General features: G+C 45.5%; 2 protein-coding genes across 15 annotated transcripts in view; both read left to right on the top strand.

The window, feature by feature from the left end:
* LOC127592522 (adhesion G-protein coupled receptor F1-like) overlaps positions 1 to 8,614 on the top strand; it is a 47,442-nt gene extending 38,828 nt beyond the window's left edge. For all 14 annotated transcript variants that reach the window (XM_052053338.1, XM_052053342.1, XM_052053344.1 and 11 more), the window contains exons 2-17: positions 442 to 609; positions 973 to 1,251; positions 1,476 to 1,505; positions 1,585 to 1,673; positions 1,780 to 1,841; positions 2,063 to 2,187; positions 2,360 to 2,575; positions 3,326 to 3,526; positions 4,193 to 4,327; positions 4,413 to 4,597; positions 5,084 to 5,263; positions 5,357 to 6,727; positions 7,460 to 7,501; positions 7,885 to 7,941; positions 8,027 to 8,087; positions 8,382 to 8,614. In XM_052053338.1, the coding sequence (XP_051909298.1) occupies positions 442 to 609; positions 973 to 1,251; positions 1,476 to 1,505; positions 1,585 to 1,673; positions 1,780 to 1,841; positions 2,063 to 2,187; positions 2,360 to 2,575; positions 3,326 to 3,526; positions 4,193 to 4,327; positions 4,413 to 4,597; positions 5,084 to 5,263; positions 5,357 to 6,727; positions 7,460 to 7,501; positions 7,885 to 7,941; positions 8,027 to 8,087; positions 8,382 to 8,437 (3,257 nt within the window). In that variant the 3' untranslated portion in view covers positions 8,438 to 8,614. The remainder of the gene's footprint in view (positions 1 to 441; positions 610 to 972; positions 1,252 to 1,475; positions 1,506 to 1,584; positions 1,674 to 1,779; positions 1,842 to 2,062; positions 2,188 to 2,359; positions 2,576 to 3,325; positions 3,527 to 4,192; positions 4,328 to 4,412; positions 4,598 to 5,083; positions 5,264 to 5,356; positions 6,728 to 7,459; positions 7,502 to 7,884; positions 7,942 to 8,026; positions 8,088 to 8,381) is intronic.
* A 2,241-nt stretch (positions 8,615 to 10,855) lies between these two features.
* LOC127592521 (adhesion G protein-coupled receptor F5-like) lies at positions 10,856 to 21,472 on the top strand. Its single transcript, XM_052053330.1, has 24 exons — positions 10,856 to 10,977; positions 11,208 to 11,312; positions 11,788 to 11,839; positions 12,693 to 12,722; positions 12,968 to 13,102; positions 13,210 to 13,386; positions 13,744 to 13,797; positions 14,575 to 14,715; positions 14,798 to 14,959; positions 15,064 to 15,090; positions 15,480 to 15,509; positions 15,590 to 15,678; positions 15,776 to 15,837; positions 16,085 to 16,209; positions 16,341 to 16,562; positions 16,671 to 16,871; positions 17,542 to 17,676; positions 17,752 to 17,936; positions 18,164 to 18,340; positions 18,418 to 19,794; positions 19,969 to 20,010; positions 20,595 to 20,660; positions 20,755 to 20,815; positions 21,055 to 21,472. The coding sequence occupies exons 2-24, from the start codon at positions 11,214 to 11,216 to the stop codon at positions 21,111 to 21,113; spliced, it is 3,708 nt and encodes a 1,235-aa protein (XP_051909290.1). The 5' UTR covers positions 10,856 to 10,977; positions 11,208 to 11,213; the 3' UTR covers positions 21,114 to 21,472.
* The last annotated feature ends 903 nt before the right edge of the window (positions 21,473 to 22,375 follow it).

The raw sequence follows: 22,375 nt of genomic DNA, 5'->3' as shown, positions 1-22,375 counted from the left end.
TTTCCAACATTTAATCCACAGCCATCGGCCCATGTCCACCACAGACCGAAGGTACTGTACAAAGATACGGGATAATTTAGCATAAGAGATGTCTGGAACTGTTTTGAAGTATTGAGGGAATAGGTTTGGATGACTGCATTTGGAGTAACATTTTCTCCTGTCTCCTGCGACGCTACTCTGCTTCAGTGGACATTGTCCTCACGGTGGACACACCAACCAACATGGAGCCATCAGAGATCATTAATCGGTTGAGGGACGCCGTGGCTAACGTCTCATCGGCTTTAGAGATAACTGATGATTTAACACTGTCAAGCTGGAACTTGTCCACAGGTGAGGCTTTCTGTCGGGTGGTTGGAGATCCTCGACAAACTTCAGGAGTCATTCTAAATTTGTTTTGAAATGGGTCACCAATAAATACTGTGGGGCAAATATCTTTTTCAGCCTGCCCCCTAAACTCTGCCGGAGGAACCGAGTGTCAATGTGAAGATTCCTTCACTTGGTCATGTGACATCTGCGACACGTATGGTGCATGCAGCAATGCCAGTACATTCATCTGTGACTGCATCAACGGAATCCCTCCATTTGGGAAGTTCTGTCAGCCAATCACAAGTAAGTGCAGCTCTTGTGAACGTCATGAAACGTCATTCAAAGACGGAAAGCATTGCTGGTCTCCATCCATCCATTTTCTCAAGCTCATGCGTGTAGATGTATTTCCGTCTCTTGATTGTGAAATGCTCATCCATCAATACTTGACCCAGTTAGGGATGAAAACCCATTTTCCATTCTTACCTTGTACCTTTTGAAAGAGACTTTTAAGCCCCCAACCCCAAATATCCGTCCCTCCGAACTGTTCCATACCAGGAACGGAATGCCTACCAATGACTCTTAATTACATTTGCAAGCAAACATGTAATGATCATTTCAGTCATTTTTACTTGTGAATAAGAAACATATTCCAACTGTGCCCCACAGATCTCACCACCGCTTGTCCATCAAAAACACCAACACCAACTCCAACTCCAACCACAACACCGACGACAGCAGCAACAACAACAACAATAGCGACAACAGGGACAACAGCGACCAACGCAACGACAACAACAATAGGGACAACAGGGACAACAGCGACCAACGCAACGACAACAACAATAGCGACAACAGGGACAACAGCGACCAACGCAACGACAACAACAATAGCGACAACAGGGACAACAGCGACCAACGCAACAACCACCTCACCATCAACAGAAAGTAAAGTATCTGAGACATACACTCCAGTACAGTTTCCAACACTTCCATTCATTCGCCTCAAATCTTAACTCACAAGTACAAATACATGAACTCCATCAAAGGTAAAGTAAAACGACACATTTCAGAATCGCCCTGGTTTCACAATCTTAAAACAAATTCACGTGAGAGAACTTTCCTTGGACTGTTTGAGAACTTCTTCTCATTCAACTTTCCTCTCCAATTAGGTTTGTCTACGCCGGCCAGGACAATAGACGGTACTTAAGTTTTACATAAGGACTCTTCAAAATGAAGTCCTTAAATAATTTGTACTGACCAGCTACTTCTGCATTTTAGAGAGGTCATTATCGGTCACTTTGGAGATTGACTTTGATGAATCATACAATGATGAAAGTAACAGTGTTCACCAGAGATGTTCACAAGCTGTGAGTTCTTTTTTTTTCTTGTGGTCATTTCAAAGATCGCTTGCAATTGTTGTCACTGGTATCATTGTCGAACTCACACATTGGATGTTCTCATACTTGCAAATAGATTGAAACGAATTCTCAGATCCATATCCCCGGTCTACTTTCAGCGGACCTCTTGGCCTTCAGGTAGATTGAATTATTATAATTTTTTAAAAACAATGATTTACCTTACCTTGCCGTTACGACAGTTCAATGCAAGACTTTTGGCTTTTGTTTCATAATTCAGGACAAAGCTACCTTTTCGGTTCATGAGTGATCAAATAAGAAAGAAATCTCCCTCATTTTTCAAGTTGCTCTGATGAAGTTCACGCACTGTAATCGAATCTGATTTTAAATGTTTTCTACAGGACTGGTAGCACCATTTTTGACTTTGAAATTACTGCAAATACGGCAATTCAAGACGCGGCTGTTGATGCACTTCTGGTGGCACTATTCAATGATCTGAGGAATAGCTTCCCGGTGAGGTTTGAGAGTAAGTAACTCATAATTTTGGAGACATTTGTCATGGCATCGCATCATTTGGGGCTTATCCATTTTCTCATCTGCTTGTCCTCACAAGGGTCGTGGGGCATTTGGCTGATTTGTCTGGAAAATCTTCCGCTGAATAATAATTGTAACACCCTCTGTGTTGTTTTTCATCTCAGGCAGCAGAAACTTAACGTTTCAACCAACTGCCGTATTCTTCAACGACAGATTAAATGTGACATGTGGCCCACCACCACAGACGCTCCAGTTTCGTATCACCTCGAGCGAATGGACAGTTGATGGTGCTTTAATAATCGAAGATGACCTGCACAGGTTTTCACGGGCTAATCGAATGGAAACGCTTGTGATCACCAATTTCTTTTTTACTGACAACGGTAAGAAACACTTGAAGCACCATCTATCAACTTAAAATCAACAAAATGTATCCATTCGAACCTCGTTCCAGAAAATATCTTTCAATCTGCCATGATTTTGTGACCTGGGAGACTCCCTTTTGAAAGTGCGGGACAATTTCCGCCTTGTCAAACAGAAAGATTTGCTTCCCTTTACCGGACGTGTTTTCAGACCATGTGCTTTTCATGGTCCTGCTCTTGTGTTTCTCCAGCAGGTGGCAGAAGAGGGCTCTATTTTGCACATCTGCTGCCCAAATAATCAGTCGACTATTTAAGGACGCGAGTGTCATTTTTTTTTTGGATTGTACGTGTTTGGGTTTCTTCTTCTCCATTTATTGACAAGCAATTTTCATTCGTTTTTTTTAATCTTTCACCCTTTTTGCAAGTGTTTTACCGGGGTCGTACCAGTGTTCTTTGTCGAGCTTTGTTTTTGTTCATTAAGCTTTTTTGTCAATTTTTTCCGAGGTTACTGTACGTTTCGTTGTCAGCAAAATCGGTAGATGGAGAATGAATGACGTGAAATCGGGACTTTGAAATGAACGTTATAGGGGGTGAAAAGGGGTTCCAGTGTACTCAACTATTGCACACTTGTCATCTTTTCTGGGGGAGATTGTGGAAAAGCAACTCAATCTTAACCCTTACACCAGTTGGAATCATTTTCCTTTTACTGTTATCTCCCCACCTTGGTAATTCGCAGTCAAGTCTTACGTAATTGGCATGATATTATTTCAGGGCGCTATCAATGTCGGCTGTTTGATGGGAATTCAAGTTTCCTGCAAGACTCCAATGAAAGATTCAGTCTTTTGGAAACACCCACCATTCGGATTGTTCCGCTGAAAAACAGGATTGTGTGCCAGGTTGGGCAGGAATTGTCACTCCAGTGCTCTGTCCAGGAACCTTACAGTGTCAAGTTTAAAGACTTCCCAAATACAGGTAAGACTTGAAACGGAAAGGCATCTACATTTGGTATTTTGCAGTTTATTCCCAAATGATTGCTCGAACCGTCAAAAGTGTGAGTTAGCTGTAATTAAAACTGAGAACAGCGGCCTGGTAGTCCAGTGGTTAGCACGTCGGCTTCACAGTGCAGAGGTACCGGGTTCGATTCCAGCTCCGGCCTCCCTGTGTGGAGTTTGCATGTTCTCCCCGGGCCTGCGTGGGTTTTCTCCGGGTGCTCCGGTTTCCTCCCACATTCCAAAAACATGCGTGGCAGGCTGATTGAACACTCTAAATTGTCCCTAGGTGTGAGTGTGAGTACGAATGGTTGTTCGTCTCTGTGTGCCCTGCGATTGGCTGGCAACCGATTCAGGGTGTCCCCCGCCTACTGCCCGAAGACAGCTGGGATAGGCTCCAGCACCCCCTGCGACCCTAGTGAGGATGAATGAATGAATGAATGAATGAATACTGAGAACAATGGAAAAAACTACATGACCTAATCGACACAACATTTAACTGGGGGGTTCATGTGTGGATTTTTACTGAATGTGGGATTTTCAAAATTTTACATTCAGTTTACAGAATTTTCTTTTACTTTTGTTTTTATTTTTACTTTTTGTGAAGACTGTCACAGTGTTGGTTTTTTTTTTTCTTGCACTTGTTTAGAAACGGGCAATCCAATCCAACTTCTGAAAACAATCTCACAGGAAGACTGCGATAACCAAGAAATAAGCATTGTTTGCCAAGTGATTGAATTTCCTCAATTCACACGGAATATCACGTTGCTGTTTGTCAGCGAAGGTAACCATCGAGCCGGCAACGGCCACACATTTCAGACCATTTCCCCCTTGGCCTAACATAAAGGTAAACATGCACATCTTTCCAGATGGATTCACGTGTGTAGGTGACCCAGAATATGGAAATGGATTTTTAAACGAAGAGGGTCGAGCTTCATGTGCAACAAATTATGTCGGAAACAGGACTGCCATTTGCAGGGAAAGCGGAGAATGGGAAGATCGCGAAGACAACTGCAACATCCAGAAATTTGTGCAATTATTGATCGAATCTGAGGTGAGATGGTTGACTTTGGTTCGGCACACCATCCATCCATCCATTATCTACCGCTTATCCGGGGCCGGGTCGCGGGGGCAACAGCTTTAGCAGGGAAGCCCAGACTTCCCTCTCCCTAGCTACTTCTTCCAGCTCTCCCCGGGGGATCCCGAGTCGTTCCCAGGCAAGCTGGGTGACATAGTCTCTCCAGCGTGTCCTGGGTCTTCCTCGGGGTCTCCTCCCGGTGGGACATGACCGGAACACCTCACCGGGGAGGCGTTCAGGAGGCATCCGAATCAGATGCCCAAGCCACCTCATCTGGCTCCTCTCGATGTGGAGGAGAAGCGGCTCGACTTGGAGCCCACACACAATTAATGTCATTGGCCAACTCACGGGAGCGATTTCTCGAGCAGGGGTTGTCCGGACATTGCACTTGGTATTCTAATTTTCTGCGCGGAAACCTCGAGGCGCCGATTGATGTTAACACCGTTTTTCCCGTTTTTCCAGTTTTTGAATGAACGGATAGTGCCGGATTTCCTGGAGGAACTCAGCAATGCTACTTTTATTCTAAGCGAGGAAGTGACTCAATCTCCCAACGACATTGAGTTAATTGTGAGAATTCTCAACAATGTAGCCTCCTTGGTCACAGCATCTCCAACTATCCGGATCAGTCGGGACTCGATTGAGGTGTGTTTGTGTTGTCACGTCAAACAATACACCAACGGTGGATGTTAAGATATGGACTGACTCGAATTATTTTCCCCCTTTTTTTAACTTCAGGATGTCCTTATCGTGACGGACGTCCTTAGTCGAGATCAGGCAAGGGAATCGTGGGACAATCTTAACCTTCAAGCTCTCCGTGAGGACACGAGACCGATCACTCCCAGAAATGAGAGTTTCAGCTCATTATTGTTGTTTTCCCTTGAGGGTATCACGAGCAGGCTCGTCAACGGCTCTTTCAGCATTGAAACGCCGTTGATAGTCTTGAACAAAACGACTTTTACCGACAGCTTCAACGGGGATTTCAATTCCACCGTGGAGATCGACGTCCCGCAGTCTAACGGAGAGACCGACCTCACCGTGATCACCTTTGAATCTTTCGATAACATACTCCCCCCGAGAGATGAAAACAACGCCTCGGGCAGGGTCATCAACGGGAGAGTCGTCCTGGTTCAGTCCGACACGACCGTCGACGACATCACGTTCACCTTTGACATCGTAAACGACGGCCTGGGGAACCCTCAGTGCGTGTTCTGGAACTTTTCCCTCTTCGACGGACTCGGAGGATGGGACGGCGAAGGTTGCGCGTTGGTTCGACGAAGGGACGACACGGTCGTGTGTCGGTGTGACCACCTGACCTCCTTTTCGATACTCATGTCGCCCGGCGTTCCCAACAGCCGCGTGCTGGATTTCATAACCTACATTGGCGTCGGTATTTCCATGGCGTGCTTGGTGATATGCCTGATTATCGAGGCGCTCATATGGAAAAAAGTTCGAAAGAGCAACACGTCACACTTGCGCCACGTTTCCATCATCAACATCGCAATGTCTCTTCTGATCGCAGACATTTGGTTCATCATTGGCGCAAGTATCTCCGAGGGAGATAAGAAGAATCCAGATGCCTGCACCGCCGCGACCTTTTTCATCCATTTCTTTTACTTAGCCCTCTTTTTCTGGATGCTGGCATCTGCCCTACTGCTGTTCTACCGCTCGGTCAGAGTCTTTGATGGAGGACTTTCCAAAAACACAATGCTAGCTATTGGATTCTCGCTTGGCTACGGGGCCCCGCTAATTATCACGGTCATTACCATCGCCGTGACTGCACCCAACGACGCATACATTCGAGAAAATGTCATCTGCTGGCTCAATTGGGACAAGTCGAGAGCACTGCTGGCGTTTGTGGTCCCGGCACTGCTCATCGTGTTTGTCAACATTATCATCCTAATTGTGGTGATAGTTAAAATATTGCAGAGTCGGGGGATGACGCGCGGTGCCCATGAAGATGAGAAGTACGTCCTGGTCGTCATTATTCGGAGCTTGGCCATCCTCACGCCCTTTTTTGGAATAACGTGGGGTCTTGGAGTTGGAATCTTAGTCGACCCAACGAATCTCGGAATCCACATCACCTTTGCCTTCTTCAATTCTCTGCAGGTGAGCTTCGGATGTTGTTCTGTACGTTTTGCGTTGATATTTCATTCAGATATTTGGAAGTGGGCAGCCTGGTAGTCCAGTGGTTAGCACGTCGGCTTCACAGTGCAGAGGTACCGGGTTCGATTCCAGCTCCGGCCTCCCTGTGTGGAGTTTGCAAGTTCTCCCCGGGCCTGCGTGGGTTTTCTCCGGGTGCTCCGGTTTCCTCCCACGTTCCAAAAACATGCGTGGCAGGCTGATTGAACACTCTAAATTGTCCCTAGGTGTGAGTGTGAGCGTGGATGGTTGTTCGTCTCTGTGTGCCCTGTGATTGGCTGGCAACCGATTCAGGGTGTCCCCCGCCTACTGCCCGGAGACGGCTGGGATGGGCTCCAGCACCCCCCGCGACCCTAGTGAGGATCAAGCGGTACAGAAGATGAATATTTGGAAGTGATCTTTCAATCTCGTGATGATTTAGTCAACCGAATCACGCTACGCTGAACATTCTCGCCCAAATTTTCAACTTTAACCCCATTTTCGGGAGCCGTAAGTGACTGAAAGCCTCGTTGATCCAAAAGGAACGAGCATTACGACAGTCATCACTGTTTAGTCCTAATTCAGAACTGCCATAACCATGTCATATTCATGTTGAGTCATCATACGCTGATGTGGCTCTGGTTCGATGTTTCGCAAGCCGCTGCATTTCGTCTTGAAACGGCACTGTTGTCTCAAGCTTCTCTTCCTGTCTTTATGTAGGGATTCTTCATATTAGTTTTTGGAACGCTCTTGGACAAAAAGGTATGTAACGTAATTGTTTTTAAAAAAAACGATGTTTGGCTTCGCACGTGTGGGTTTTCTCCGGGTACTCCGGTTTCCTCCCACATTCCAAAAACATGCATGGCAGGCTGCTTGAACGTTCTTAAATTTTCCCGAGTGTGAACGGTTTTCTGTCATCCTCCACAGTTAATTTGAGCCTCGTAATCGCAATCATTACATCCGAGCAGCCCCATAATTGTTCACAGACGTTTTGATGTTAGCCTTGCTTCGCTTTCCTTTAATGTGCTATTGGTAACACTCTTTGAAAAAAAATTATGATCGAAATCAGAAATCTTGTCATAACTCCTGGCAAGATTTATTAGAGTTGGACAGTCGAATGCTGATTTGTCTCCATTTTTTTTCAGGTTCGGTCAGAAATATCGATGTTCACACAGTCTCAGGCTTCGGGAAGTGGGACAAAGGTTAGAACGCGATTCATTCACACTTTGTTGGCAGATCATCAATCATGTACTGATTTGTGTGGGTTTTTTTCTTCAATTCTTTTAGAGCTCGAGTGCTGAAAATTCATCAAGCGGATGGCATATCTGGAGGAACTTTGGAAGAAGAGGTATGGTGTCATTTGAAAAGTGGACTATTTTAGCCGGCGCGAGCTTTGCGTTTTGGAATCTAGCAGACGACCTTGCGCCATTACGGGCGCTCCCTTGGGCCACCCCAAGGGTGTTTTCTCTGACAGGGCCCTGCTGTACCTGACAATTTGATGGGCTGTACTATGCAGTGTGGCCACATCATGCAACAGCAATTCAGATTTTGAACCGCGGCAAAAAAAGTGGCGGAAACTCCCGTAGATAAATTGGATTTATTTATTTGTTGAATTAAGTGTGTTTTTTTGGGTTTTTTTCAGGTGTTAGTAACCCATCATCGGAGGCCTCCTCATCATCCCGGGCGATCAACACTTGATACCCACTGCAAAATTCGCAGCTCAGCCGATTTTTCCGAACTTTTTGTGCATAAGCTATGTATTCTAATCACAGAAGTGGTTACTGGAGATGCTGACAGCATTAGATCAAGGCATCCGTCGCATAGTTGTAAATGTCTCCAGTGTGAGAAAAATAAAGGTTTTCTTATCTTATAACACTTCCTTGTATGTTTGTGTATTATATTGCGTTATTTAACATTCCGATACTTGCGTTCTAGCACTATGTTCCATGGTTAAGAGCTTCATTACTTCAAGACATTATGAACAGTATAGATAATTAAGTATTATTAGTAATATTTGACTAGTGGGGAGGCAGAATTCAGTCTGCCTCACTTTATGATCTATCTGCAGTTTTATGCAATCAATTGAATATGCAACTCAGAAATATTAAACACATCAGCCTCACTGGAAAAATCTGAAAATGACAAATGTTTGAAAACTTTCAATTGGCAAGCATGCACTTAGGTAGGATTCTGAAGAAGAAAAAAAATAGGTCAAGTCACAACTTTCAAAGTGCAAATTAAAGTCATCTGTAGACGGACATTCCTTACACACACGCACACACACCCAATGGGCACACCCTGACACATACTTCCTCAAAGCATCGCATTTTTATCCAACCAGCGGCCTTTTGTCTGCAATAATTTTCTTTCATTTCAAGCAATTATTAAACCAGGGGAAAACTGTACAACACAATTTATGATCAAAACAATGACGACGCTGGCTTCAGTAAACTTAGAACAAACGATACATCTGCGAGGAGCCAAATGGACATCCCGAGGAATACAGCATATACTCCAGTCGCTTAGTATCAGGGTGGGGAACTGTTACTATCAAGACATGAAAAACCCGATTTAGGTATTCATCCATCCATCCATTTTCCGATCCTCACGGGCATGCTGGAGCCTATCCCAGCTGTCTTCAGGCAGTAGGCGGGGGACACCCTGAACCGATTGTCAAGTCAAGTCAAGAGTATTTCTCGAGCGCTTTCAAACAGCCATCGCTGCATACAAAGTGCTGTACATGGAGCGATTTAACATGCACGATAAACAGTAAGACAAATCGGTAATAAAGGCGGTAGAAAGCACCAAACAGTAAAATCAAGAACAAATCCCAAGTCAGCCAAATTAGCCATTTAAAATGGTAATTCGTGGAAGGGACCATGAAAAGCTATTGCAATACTCAACCGCTTCAGTATTAGGGGGGTAATCGGGTCAAAAAGCAATGCGTGTAACTTGCATAAAAAGCAGCTGAAAGTCAAGTGAAAGTGAAAGTCAGTCAACTGCTGTCAACACGCCAGTAAAGTTGTGTGAGAAAAGACAGACATTTTTCTTCCTGCTGGCACGAGAGAATAACAAAGAACGCCACCCGAGAGAGTGACAAGAAGGCGTATAATGATGTGCTTCGTGTGGTATGCAGTCCTGGCACTGGTTTCCCAGCGATGTGCAGGGTTAGATTCCGTCGGTGGCCTTCCCGTGTGATGTCTGCATGTTCTCCCCCCAGTGCTTGTGTGGCTTTTCTCCGGGTACTCCGGTTTCCTCCCACATTCCATGGAAGACTCTAAAATTCAGAGTCTAAATTGAGCTTCCAAATGTAGCCGGGGGAGACGGAAGGCCGGGCTGATGCACCGGCGACTCCCCCAGTGCTTGTGTGGCTTTTCTCCGGGTACTCCGGTTTCCTCCCACATTCCAAAGGCAGCTGAATGGAAGACTCTAAAATTCAGAGTCTAAATTGAGCTTCCAAATGCAGCTGGGGGAGACGGAAGGCCGGGCTGATGCACCGGCGACTCCCCCAGTGCTTGTGTGGGTTTTCTCCGGGTACTCTGGTTTCCTCCCACATTTCAAAGGCAACTGAATGGAAGACTCTAAAATTCAGAGTCTAAATTGAGCTTCCAAATGTAGCTGGGGGAGACGGAAGGCCGGGCTGATGCACCGGCGACTCCCCCAGTGCTTGTGTGGGTTTTCTCCGGGTACTCCGGTTTCCTCCCACATTCCAAAGGCAGCTGAATGGAAGATTCTAAAATTCAGAGTCTAAATTGAGCTTCCAAATGCAGCTGGGGGAGACGGAAGGCCGGGCTGATGCACCGGCGACTCCCCCAGTGCTTGTGTGGGTTTTCTCCGGGTACTCTGGTTTCCTCCCACATTTCAAAGGCAGCTGAATGGAAGACTCTAAAATTCAGAGTCTAAATTGAGCTTCCAAATGTAGCTGGGGGAGACGGAAGGCTGGGCTGATGCACCGGCGGACTCCAACCCAGAGAAGCGCAAGAAGACACAGCCAAACAGCAGCGGCGTTCGAGCAGCAGCCCGAACATCAAGGAAGAAGGAACCTAATTCCTTAATTCGAATGCTCAAAAGGGCTTAATGAATGTGTTTGTTGCATCTCCGCGTAGCAACTGAACCTGTCAGACTGGTGCGTAAACGCGGACACGAGCCCTATAAAGTAGATGGTTGGCAACTGACACAGACTTTTCAGAAGCCGTTCGGCAAAATAGCTGCGTTCAGCAATAACAGGAAGACCAAAGGTAAACACAAACTTTGGAAAAAACTTTGGAAAACGACTTAGGAAAACGACTTTGGAAACGACTTCTTTCGTACATTCTTTGACTTGATATGTCTAGGCAGGCGCAATAACGTGTTTGGCATGATTATTATCATTATTTTTTTCAAGGACTCTCGAAAACGTGGTGGACGGCTTTCTGTCTTAAGAGAATTTGAATTTCTTGTGATTGCGATTCCGTTTGCTCCCTTACAGGTCGGGATGACATTACAGAAGGTACTAAAATTCATCGTTGTTCTCCTTCTGGGCGCCTACGTCTGGAATAAGGACCCCGCAAAGACTTCAAACATGTTTTTCAAAGTAAGCCTTTAATGCAATTTGGAAACGCATTGCTAATGATTCTTCAACTACAAATATTTGGTGTTTTGTTCTTTTTGTTTCCACTGCCGTCGATGCTTTTTTTTTTTTTTTTTAGCTATCGTGCGGCGAACGGAAAATCCATGCGATTATAATTGCGGTGACGTGCAGGGTGATTGAAAGACAAATGAACACCTTGGATTTATTTGACAATCTCTTGAACGCGTGTAGCCAATTATTTTCGCCATGTTTACCTTATGCACATATTATTCAGCTATTGCAAGAGCGAAAGAAATCGAGACGTGGATGCCGGCGGGCAGATTGAGACAGACACGCGGAAACATTTGTCAAAAAAAAGTGTTTGTGAGGTGAACAAAATGGAACAAACTGAACATTTATTGACAACAACAAAATAGCTGCCCAAAAATCCAATTTGGTATTTTCTTGTGACTCAAGTGTGCTTTCGATATGTTTCCAGGAGAAAAGAGACATAAAAGTAACCCACAGGCATGGCAGAGAAAAAAGGAATGGTGAGTAACGTTTGAGAGGACTCGATTAGGGTGGAGCGTTAATCAATCAATGCACGGCTGCAATTCAAAGTTTGATAAGATAAGATATCCTTTATTCGTCCCACACTGGGGAAATTTACAGCCTCCAGCAGCAAGAATGTAGGTAGAAAGAAGAAAGAAAGAGAAAAAAACAGCAAACATCTTTCAATTAAATCCAATTCATTCATTCATTCATCTTCCGAGCTGCTTGATCCTCACTAGGGTCGTGGGGGGGGTGCTGGAGCCTATCCCAGCTGTCTTCGGGCAGTAGGCGGGGGACACCCTGAATCAGTTGCCAGCCAATCGCAGGGCACACAGAAACGAACACCCATTCGCACTCACACTCACACCTAGGGACAATTTAGAGTGTTCAATCAGCCTGCCACGCATGTTTTTGGAATGTGGGAGGAAACCGGAGCACCCGGAGAAAACCCATGCAGGCCCGGGGAGAACATGCAAACTCCACACAGGGAGGCCGGAGCTGGAATCGAACCCGGTACCTCTGCACTGTGAAGCCCACGTGCTAACCACTGGACTACCGGGTCGCCTATTAAATGCAATATGAACACAAAATGGATAAATCGTAGTACTATTTACAATTTTCCTTCACATCATTTAACTATTATTATTATTATGATTGTTATTTTTTATTCATTTAAATTAAATCATTATTTTGCAATCGACTTTTTTTGTCGCGGTTGTGATTGACGTTATGACAATCATGATATGTATTATTCCAGCGATAAGAAATGTGCCCGAATTGTCACGCCGTGCTTAGTTTAGCAGGAAGTTGACTGTGTGTGTGTGGGTGTGTGTGTGTGTGTGTGATTGGCAGGTATCGCACCTCCGACCCAACTAATCACAGGTAGCGTTTCTTTTTACTTCCAAAGACTTATTTAATTTAAATATAGTTCCATGTCTAAATATTTTAGCCGTGTGACGTTAAGCACGCGCGGGCTTGACTATTTTGTCAAGTTCTTGTTTGGATGAAAACTAAGTTTGCATCATCACTCATCGTACGAGTTAAGGCCGGCAGGCCACGCAGAAAACTCGCCGCAAAATGCAAAATGTCAACTCATTCCTGTCGTCACGTCTCCTGTGCCCCATCAGTGGACTTGGTCCTCACCGTGAACACGTCAAAGCCATTTGCGTTCATCGATTCGCTGAGGGTTGCCGTGGAGGATGCTCCCTCCATCTTGGAGTCTGGGAGAAATGATTTAAGACTGGACTGGAATCTTACCACGGGTAAGAATTTTGCTTCATTTTTTTGTCTCCTCAATAAATGTGACTGACTGGCTCATCCAATTCAGAAATTTAACCATTCCGGCATCTGTTTTTTTTTTTTTTCTTAGTTTGCTCGTCAAATTCAAGCTCCGCTACTGAATATGAATGTCAGTGCGAGGAGTCGTTCGGATGGCCGTGTGACATCTGCGAAACTCATCCTACGTGCAACAACGCCAGTACAATACCGACGTGTGACTGCATACGTGGCGTCCCTCCATTCGGGGGGTTCTGTGAATCAATTTCAAGTACGTGGATAGCTTCTATTACATCTTTTGAAATCACAGTCGGCTCGTAAAAAGTCAAGCACGACCAATTTCCGCGCTTCCATTTCCTTATCCTCACCCGGGTTGCGGCAGGAACAGTCGTGAGTCGGACTGCCTCTGGAAACTTCGAGCTTGTGAGACGTAGCTTCTCTAGCATGACCGAGATGTGATTTCAGGAGGATAGTTTTTGAAATATTCCGACCCAAGGGTGGAAAAGATCTACACTGAATGTCGAATGTGAAGTTCTTATTCAAAGCTGCTTATTGATTATTAGAATTTGATGAGGTTCGACACCGACCGGTTGCCCCTTTCTATTAAACGATGATTTTTGCTCCACAGTTATCCCACCATGTCCAACACCGATCCCACCAGTCATGCAGCCAACGATACGAGGTACACTTTTCAACGTAACCCGTTTAATGTTTCCAACCCGATAAAATGCATATTTCAAAGTCCCGATTTTGCGTCTTTCATTTTCCATCGAGGGCGGCCCGGTAGTCCAGTGGTTAGCACGTCGGCTTCACAGTGCAGAGGTACCGGGTTCGATTCCAGCTCCGGCCTCCCTGTGTGGAGTTTGCATGTTCTCCCCGGGCCTGCGTGGGTTTTCTCCGGGTGCTCCGGTTTCCTCCCACATTCCAAAAACATGCGTGGCAGGCTGATTGGATGCTCTAAATTGTCCCTAGGTGTGAGTGTGAGCGCGGATGGTTGTTCGTCTATGTGTGCCCTGCGATTGGCTGGCAACCGATTCAGGGTGTCCCCCGCCTACTGCCCGAAGACGGCTGGGATAGGCTCCAGCACCCCCCCGCGACCCTAGTGAGGATCAAGCGGCTCGGAAGATGAATGAAAGGATGAATGAATTTTCCATCGAACGATTTTGCGTCGCAATCGACGTTATCGGGCGCGCCTGCTTTAAGTGATGAGAAAATTCAATGCAAAGGGATGTGCCTAATCAAGAAGTTGGTGCAGTCCATAGTCCTTAGTCTGACCCTTGGCTTGACATTTGTAAGACTCTTCTCATTTAGATTCATTTTTCCATCACATTTGTCTGGAAGGGATTCAGCGTTCCCAACACATATTTTCCGCTGTCGATTGTTTTATTGAGGCGGCTACATCATACCGCATGCGTTTTAAAATGCTGTCCTGTTCCTGTTCCTGTACCTCTCTGGTCAGCTTCAATAGACACCGTTCTCGACATCAGGACACTCAGGACGGAGCCAACAGACGTTATTCAACGACTCCGAGAAGCAGTGGAGAGTTTACCGTTACACGTCACCGTCGATTTCATCATGACAGAATTTAATCTGACCACGGGTGAGAATGTGTTTCGTGCTTCTTGGTCTTTTGTTTCTCAAAATGTTTTGACTCAACGCTGCGGCGTCCATTTTTTTTTCAGTCTGCCAGTCAAATTTCAATCTGGAAGAGAAGTGCGAGTGCGGGGAAGGGTACCTATGGCCTTGCGGGGTCTGTGAAACTTTTGGTGCCTGCAACAATGACAGCGTGGAAAATTGCGACTGCATCAATACGATTCCCCCAAACGGAATATTCTGCCTGCCAAGTAAGCGCGACCGCACTCAAGATGTTTCGGAACGTATTTATTTATTCGTCATAACGCGAGTGACAGCGTGATGTTTACGAGGAACATTTTTTTTTTCTCCGCAGGCGACTCCTCTACATGTCCAACAGAAAGTAATGTATCTGGAATGCATATAACGCCAACATTAATTAACCTAAAATGCCGCAAATAAATTCAAAAGATATATTTATGAATGAACTCTGTGCTGATAGACTTTGAATGAAGCTAGTCTGCAACATTTCAGAATCGCAAACTTAAAACGATCATTCCGTTCTTAAGTCTCAAGTCGGATTTCGCCCAACTACAATCAGATGAGTTTCGGTTAATAAGATGTTTTTTTTTTGGTTTGGTTGAGTTTTTTTTATCTCTATGGTTGATCTCGTCAAAACCAGAGTATCCTGAAAGTTGTTTTGGGAACATGAGTTCGATTTGTGAAAAAATAGTGGGATGTTTGAGAACTGTTTTTCGTTTTTTTAACTCAACTTTACTATTAACTCCTCAGGTCCACCGACAACGACCCCGGCGATAGACGGTAAACGAGTTACTCGCAATGACTATTTTTCTCGATTTAAAAAAAAAAAATTGCACTGACAAGCTCCGTTTGTATTTTAGAGAGGTTCTTATCATTCACCTTAGACCTGGACTTTGACGACTCATTCAACGACGAAAATAATAACGTTTTCCTGACATGTTCAAATTCCGTAAGTTATCATTTGTCATCATCTCTTCAATGAGTGCCTTGTGTTGATATCGACATGTTTCAATTCACCCGTTGGTCACGCTCAATGTCTCAAACAGATTGAAACGCAATCACCGATCCACATTCCAGGTCTGCAATCGGCGGATCTTTTACTCATCAGGTACATTTAATCCTTTCATCGGATATTCTGCGAGCTTTCCGCGAGTGGTGTGCCGATCGATCAAAATATCGGGAATATTGCTAAGCGTCATTGATGCTAGCGATCCGAGAGCCAAACAGTACTTTCAGTTTCACTCTCGGAAGGAGTTTTGTCACACAGGCCACAGCAATGTCGTCGGACTTGCTGCATCTGTCTCGGCGCCAAGCAGTCACTTTTGTTTTTCCCCCCTACGCCTGTTTTCACAAAGGTCTGGTAGCACCATTATCGACTTTGCCATTTCGGCAAATACTCCAATTCAAGACTCGGCTGTTGAAGCACTTCTAGTAGGAATATTCAATGACGTGAGGAACTCGTTTCCTGTGGTGTTTGAGAGTAAGTAACTCCGGTTCTCATTGGAATACATTTCGAGACCTGCTCATGTCGTCTCTCTTCATTGTCCGGGGGGGGGGGAATGTATCTGCAGTCGAATAATTGTCCACTCTTTGCATCGTTTCCCGTCAAAGGCCGCAGGAGCTTAGAAGCTGTACCATCCGAGGTATTTTTCGGAGAAACCGTGACTCTGGCATGTGGCCCACCACCGCAGAACCTCGACTTCCGCATCACTTCGACGGAGTGGACGCGTGATGGAATTGTAATCAATGAAGATATAGATGATCGCCACAACTTTTCACGAGATGAAAGATCGGAAACGCTTACGATCACAAATTTCCTCGTCACCGACGATGGTAAGAAATCTCTGGAGGATTTGAAATTGTTTTTCCTCTATTGTCAGCACCCGCTTGCTAGATTAGTTCAAGGTGGAGTCTTTCATTCCCAATACGATTTAATTTCAGGACAATATCAATGTCGGCTGTTCGATGGGGAGTCAAGTTTCCTACAAGAGTCGAATCAAAGAGTCAGGCTTGGGATCACACCCGCAATCCGGGTTGTCCCGCGCCGAAACACAATCGTGTGCGAGGTTGGACAGGAAGTGACACTCCAGTGCTCTGTCCAGGAACCCTATCGGGTGGTGTTTAGCGACATCTCGGATTCAGGTACTACAACAACAACAGAAAAGCAGCAAAACAAGATTTTGCAGTCGCAAAACTCCGCAAGTTCGGAAGTATTCTAAAAATATTTTGGAAAGGGAGCACAGAAAAATGAGGAAAAGTGACCGGTCCATCACGCTGTAACTGACCAACGAAATGTCAAAATTTCAGAATCAGAATCAGAATCAGAATCATCTTTATTGGCCAAGTATGTACAACACACAAGGAATTTGTCTCCGGTATAACATGCTGCACTAGTATCATCGTAAACAACAAAATCATTGAACCATTTTAGAGTAACCAGTATTTCGACCTCGATGTGACAAGACGAAGCGAAGCGAAACTCCTGAATTGGCTCGTTGTTATTGCACTGCGAGACACCCAATTTATCTGGCTCAGTAAAGTTCAGGGGTGCCCAAAACATTTTCATTTGAGGACTTGCATGCAGAAAAACGGAAGGGCCACTTGAAAATTCTGCAAACACGCTAAAGTCAGTCAAGAAAGTTCTCGATTGTCCGTCTTGCGTAGATCAGTTCATTAGCTTTTTATTGAAGATGCGAAGGCACGCAGTCGAGCTTTTCTCCCTAGTTTAGAAAGACTTGGCGTTCGAATCTAAACGGGTGTCAATAATCTGTCTCACTTTACACACGTCTTGTCTATTTTTGCGCACATTTAGATACTGGAACCGATATCCAAGAAGTCATTATAATCACACAGGAAGACTGCGACAACCGAGAAATCAACATCCCTTGTCAAGAGATTCAATTTACTCAGTTCAGACAGAACATCTCATTGGTGTTGGTCGGCGAAGGTAACCATCGAGCCGGGAAATGACGACGCGCGGAATACGATGGGGCCCTTTTGCGGAAATGTCTCGTATCTCCAGGTGAACTCATATGCGTCGGTGATCCGGACTTTGGAAATGGAGTTTTAAACGAAATGGCCAGTGTCCCTTGTGATATTGGCGAGGTGGGAGAGATGACCGCCGTTTGCAGGGAAAGTGGCGAATGGGAAGATCGAGAAGATACCTGCGTCTTGGAGAGGATTGCGCAACTACTCTTTGAATCTCGGGTGAGTGGCTTGACTTGTTTATTTTAAAATCAAATAACATTCTAACAACGGGGATTTGCGTTATCTGGGACCCGCTTTTGTCCCACGTTAAGGCGGTACAATGACAAATGACCTAAAAGGGCCTTTTAGTCCTGTTTAAGGACTAGAAATCTGCAAAGACTAGATGGGTTTGCTTGAGTCCAGCCAAGGCACTGAGGGCAACGGGCATTTTTCTTCTGACATTTCAGTTTTTGACTGAAACGACTTTGCCAGAGTTCTTGGACGAACTCAGCAATGCCACGGTCGAACTGAGCGAGCCAGTGACTGAAAATCCGAACAACATCGAGGCCATCGTGACCATTCTGAACAATGTGGCGTCCTTTGTGACGGCGGTTTTGTTCCAGATAAGTCAGGAGTCTATGGAGGTATCGGCGCCCGTCTCATCTCGCAGCAAATGACGTGAAAACAACAGTTGACCCCGCCCGCTTTTTGTTTCTTTTAGGATGTCCTGTTAACTACCGGCGTCCTTACCCAAGATCAGGCAATTGACGCGTGGGACACTCTTAACACCGAAGCTGTCATCGAGGTTCTAGGAAGGAGAACCGTCACTCCCAGAAATGAGAGCACCAGCTCCCTACTGTTGTTTTCTCTCGAGGGCATCACGAGCCGACTCGTCAACGATTCCTTCGGCATCGAAACCCCTTTGATTCTCCTGAACAAAACGGCATTCAACGGCAGCTTCAACGGGGACTTTAATTCCACCGTGGAGATCGACATCCCGCAGTCTAACGGAGAGACCAACCTCACCGTGATCACCTTTGAGTCCCTGGATAACGTACTCGTCCCGAGAGACGAGAACAACGCCTCGGGCAGGGTCATCAACGGGAGAGTCGTCCTGGTTCAATCCGACACGACCGTCAGCAACATCACGTTCACCTTTGACATCGTAAACGACGGCCTGGGGAACCCTCAGTGCGTGTTCTGGAACTTTTCCCTCTTCGACGGTCTCGGGGGATGGGACGGCGACGGCTGCGAGCTCGTCGAACAAGCGGACGACACGGTCACGTGCCTGTGCGACCACCTGACCTCTTTTTCGATGCTCATGTCGCCCAACTTTCCCAACAGCCGCATCTTGAGTTACATCACCTTCATCGGCGTGGGCATCTCCATGGGGTCTTTAGTTTTATGCCTCATTATCGAGGCCTTTATATGGACCAGAGTTCGAAAGGACGAGCTATCCCACTTGCGCAACATCGCCATTGTCAACATCGCTCTCTCTCTCCTGATCGCAAACATTTGGTTCATTATCGGCGCCAGCATCTCCGAGGGAGACAAAACAAATACGCCCGCCTGCACCGCCGCCACCTTTTTCATCCATTTCTTCTACTTGGCCCTCTTTTTCTGGATGTTGAATTTTGCCCTGTTCCTGTTCTATCACACGGTCAACATTTTGGGCAGAGGACCCTCGAAAACGGCCATGTTGATCATGGGATTCACATTCGGCTACGGGATACCGCTGCTGATCGCGACCCTGACGATAGCGATCACCGCTTCGAAGAGGACTTACGTTCAAGAAAATCAGGTCTGCTGGCTCAATTGGAATCAGTCGAAAGCACTGCTGGCCTTTGTCATCCCGGCACTCCTCATTGTGTTTATAAACATCCTCATCTTAATCGTGGTGTTGGTGAAAGTACTGCAGAGTCGACGAAAACAAAGCAGCGTGAAAGAGAGCGATAAGCACGTATTGGAGGCCGTTTGTCGGACCTTAGCTATCCTCACGCCGTTTTTCGGAATAACTTGGAGTCTTGGAGTGGGAACCCTAGTCGCCCCGAGAAATTTGGGAATCCACATTGCCTTTGCCTTCTTCAACTCCCTGCAGGTGAGTTTCCGTTGACCATTTCTCGATGTTTCTCGAGAAATGGATTTCTTCCGTGTCGCAGATTGTGTTGTGCTACACTCGCCTGACTTGCGCGAATGTGGTCGTCCGTCTCTATATGTACCCTGCACCTGACTGCCGACCAGTTTTCCGATTCTTTTCTCTGTCTTGACATAGGGCTTCTTCGTATTGGTTTTTGGAACGCTCTTGGTCAAAAGGGTAGGTACCTCCAACACGAGAATTACTTTTTAGTTACTTTTAATCTACTGAAAAGGCATGTAGCACTGCAACCATGTTGGGGAAACAAAATACTTTGCTAAACCAAGGGAGCATGAGACCGTGAGCCAAAAAAAGTACTACATCAGCACCGGGTGAGTGCGGAAAAAAAAGTAAACAAGTGGACGGGAGAAGCACAAATGGAAGCCGGGACGGCAAAATAAGAAAGACAAAATACGAACAAGACGAATTGCGCAATAAACGGCTCACAAAAGAAATGGCAGGACGACAACAATCAGCCATCAAGACATGACAGAAAGTGATGACAAAAGTCTGATAATTGTTTGTGCTCTAATGGTGCACGATTGTAGTCACTGAAAAACGGGGGGTGGGGGTGTAGCATGTCCGTAACAATCACAATTTAGCAGTCCCGCAACTTAACTAGCTTCTAAGGTGGGTGTTCATCTTCACGGCACTATTTGCAAGAATCATTTGCAATGTGCCATGAAAAGTCATATTTCCAGCTCAAGTCATCTGACCGAGGTTGCACAATCAATCGCTCATATTTTGTACCCCAACCTTTTCAGGTGCGGACAGAAATCGCAAGGCCATTTATCAGATTCTCCCAAGCTACTTCTGGAAGTGGGACAAAGGTAATAACGCCATTCACGCAAATGATTTGGCTAAGCAGCTCACATATCCTTTCTCCAATAAAGTACTCATGTGGGGTTCTGTCAATACTTTTAGATCACCAGTACTGGAAATTCATCAAGTATCTTGCAAGCTTTTAAGAACATTGGACGAGGAGGTATAACTACTATTTTTTTATTTTTTTAAATAACTGTGCAATACTTCCCCGAGTCCAAAACTGGACTTAAAAACGACAACATGAACATCTTGCCACTACTGAAAACGGAAGCCAAAGTCAAAGTGCATTCGATACCAGCAAGTCACGGCACACTTCACAAAGTCAAAACACCAACGACTGGTTACCTTTTTTTGTCTGGTCTACTTTGTTGACGCGTTTTTGTTTTTTTTTCTTTACAGGCGGTAACAACGTGTCTTCTGATGTCAGTGCATCATCTCACGCCGGTTGGTCTCGATGACCGCTGCACCTGCATCTCTGCTCCAGTTGACCTAGCGACAAACGGTCGCCAAATCTTGTTTGCAAGATTGTTATTCTACTTCTCAAGTACTTTCATACTGCTGTCCTATTGTCCTCTTTCAAATTTGCCTTCCGATAATACGTTCTACGCGGCCCACACGAGTCACGATATTCTGCTACAGTGTGCCGGCGGATCTAGTCTCCATATTTGCTCCTTTCAAGACACCCAAGGACACTTTACAATAACCAAAAACACAAAACAATAGCATTACTTACTCATGATGGAGTATTGCCAGATATGAAAAGCTACCAGTTTGATGTTTGTTTGGAATACACAATTCAGTAAAACATAAAAGAGGTCATCGACTTACCCGATGGTCCGATGCGAACGGTGACAGAGCGCCGGACGTCGCGCGACTGTTCCACGCAGGACAGTTGGCGAAAGATGGAGCGCTGTAATCAAATGAAGGTTTCCAAGTCAACATTCCGTCAGGACAGATCAATGTCTGTCAACATTCTGCAAGCTCCAAAAGTTGGACATGACAGATCGCCGTCAGGCACCGCGAGTGCTTTTTACGACGATGGCCACGGCAGATGCGAAGAACTACAACGGTGACTCCATCCGATCGTACAAAAAGGCTTGGGAGATTTTTATGTTTAGATGACGTGCTGTGAAAAAGGGCGGCGCTGGGCCGGAAGGCCCCGTCGCAATTCCTCCTTTGCTTAACCTCTCTCGCTCGCCATGGTTAAATACTGTAAGCGGCCAAGAAACTGTAATTGTCTCCTTTGCAACAGCGAGCCTCCGTGAGCAGCTGTGCAATGCGAGCAAAAGACTGAAGCAAATCTTGGTGACGCCTTTTGTCTCTCGAGTCGTCCGATTGGCTAGTTTTGACCAGGTACGAATTAATACTTTGAAATAAAATCAGAGGCATTCAGATGGGGACAGAGAGGAAGATTTTCGATTTTTCGTTGAATAATACTGTCGACAGAGTCTCGAGACTCCTGAATGTTGATGATCGTGTTGTATGATGTTTTCTAATGTCAATGAATGTGTACGATTGAGTGATCATTTATACGGCCTTATTGATACGAAATGTCTTTTATTGCGTGCCACACTCTGTCATTGTGTTCTCATAAATGTCAATGAACAAAGACCAAATGATGCGGTCATCCATTTCTTTTGCTGCGTATGTGGCTAAAAAAGCGGAAGTCTCGAGAGTGAGAAAAACAAAAACTATGTTTTTGAGCATTTTTTGGCCACGA

The sequence above is a fragment of the Hippocampus zosterae genome, chromosome 19 (genome assembly GCF_025434085.1).
Source record: "Hippocampus zosterae strain Florida chromosome 19, ASM2543408v3, whole genome shotgun sequence".
Taxonomy (NCBI): Eukaryota; Metazoa; Chordata; class Actinopteri; order Syngnathiformes; family Syngnathidae; genus Hippocampus; species Hippocampus zosterae.
This window is presented reverse-complemented; position numbering and strand designations above follow the sequence as displayed.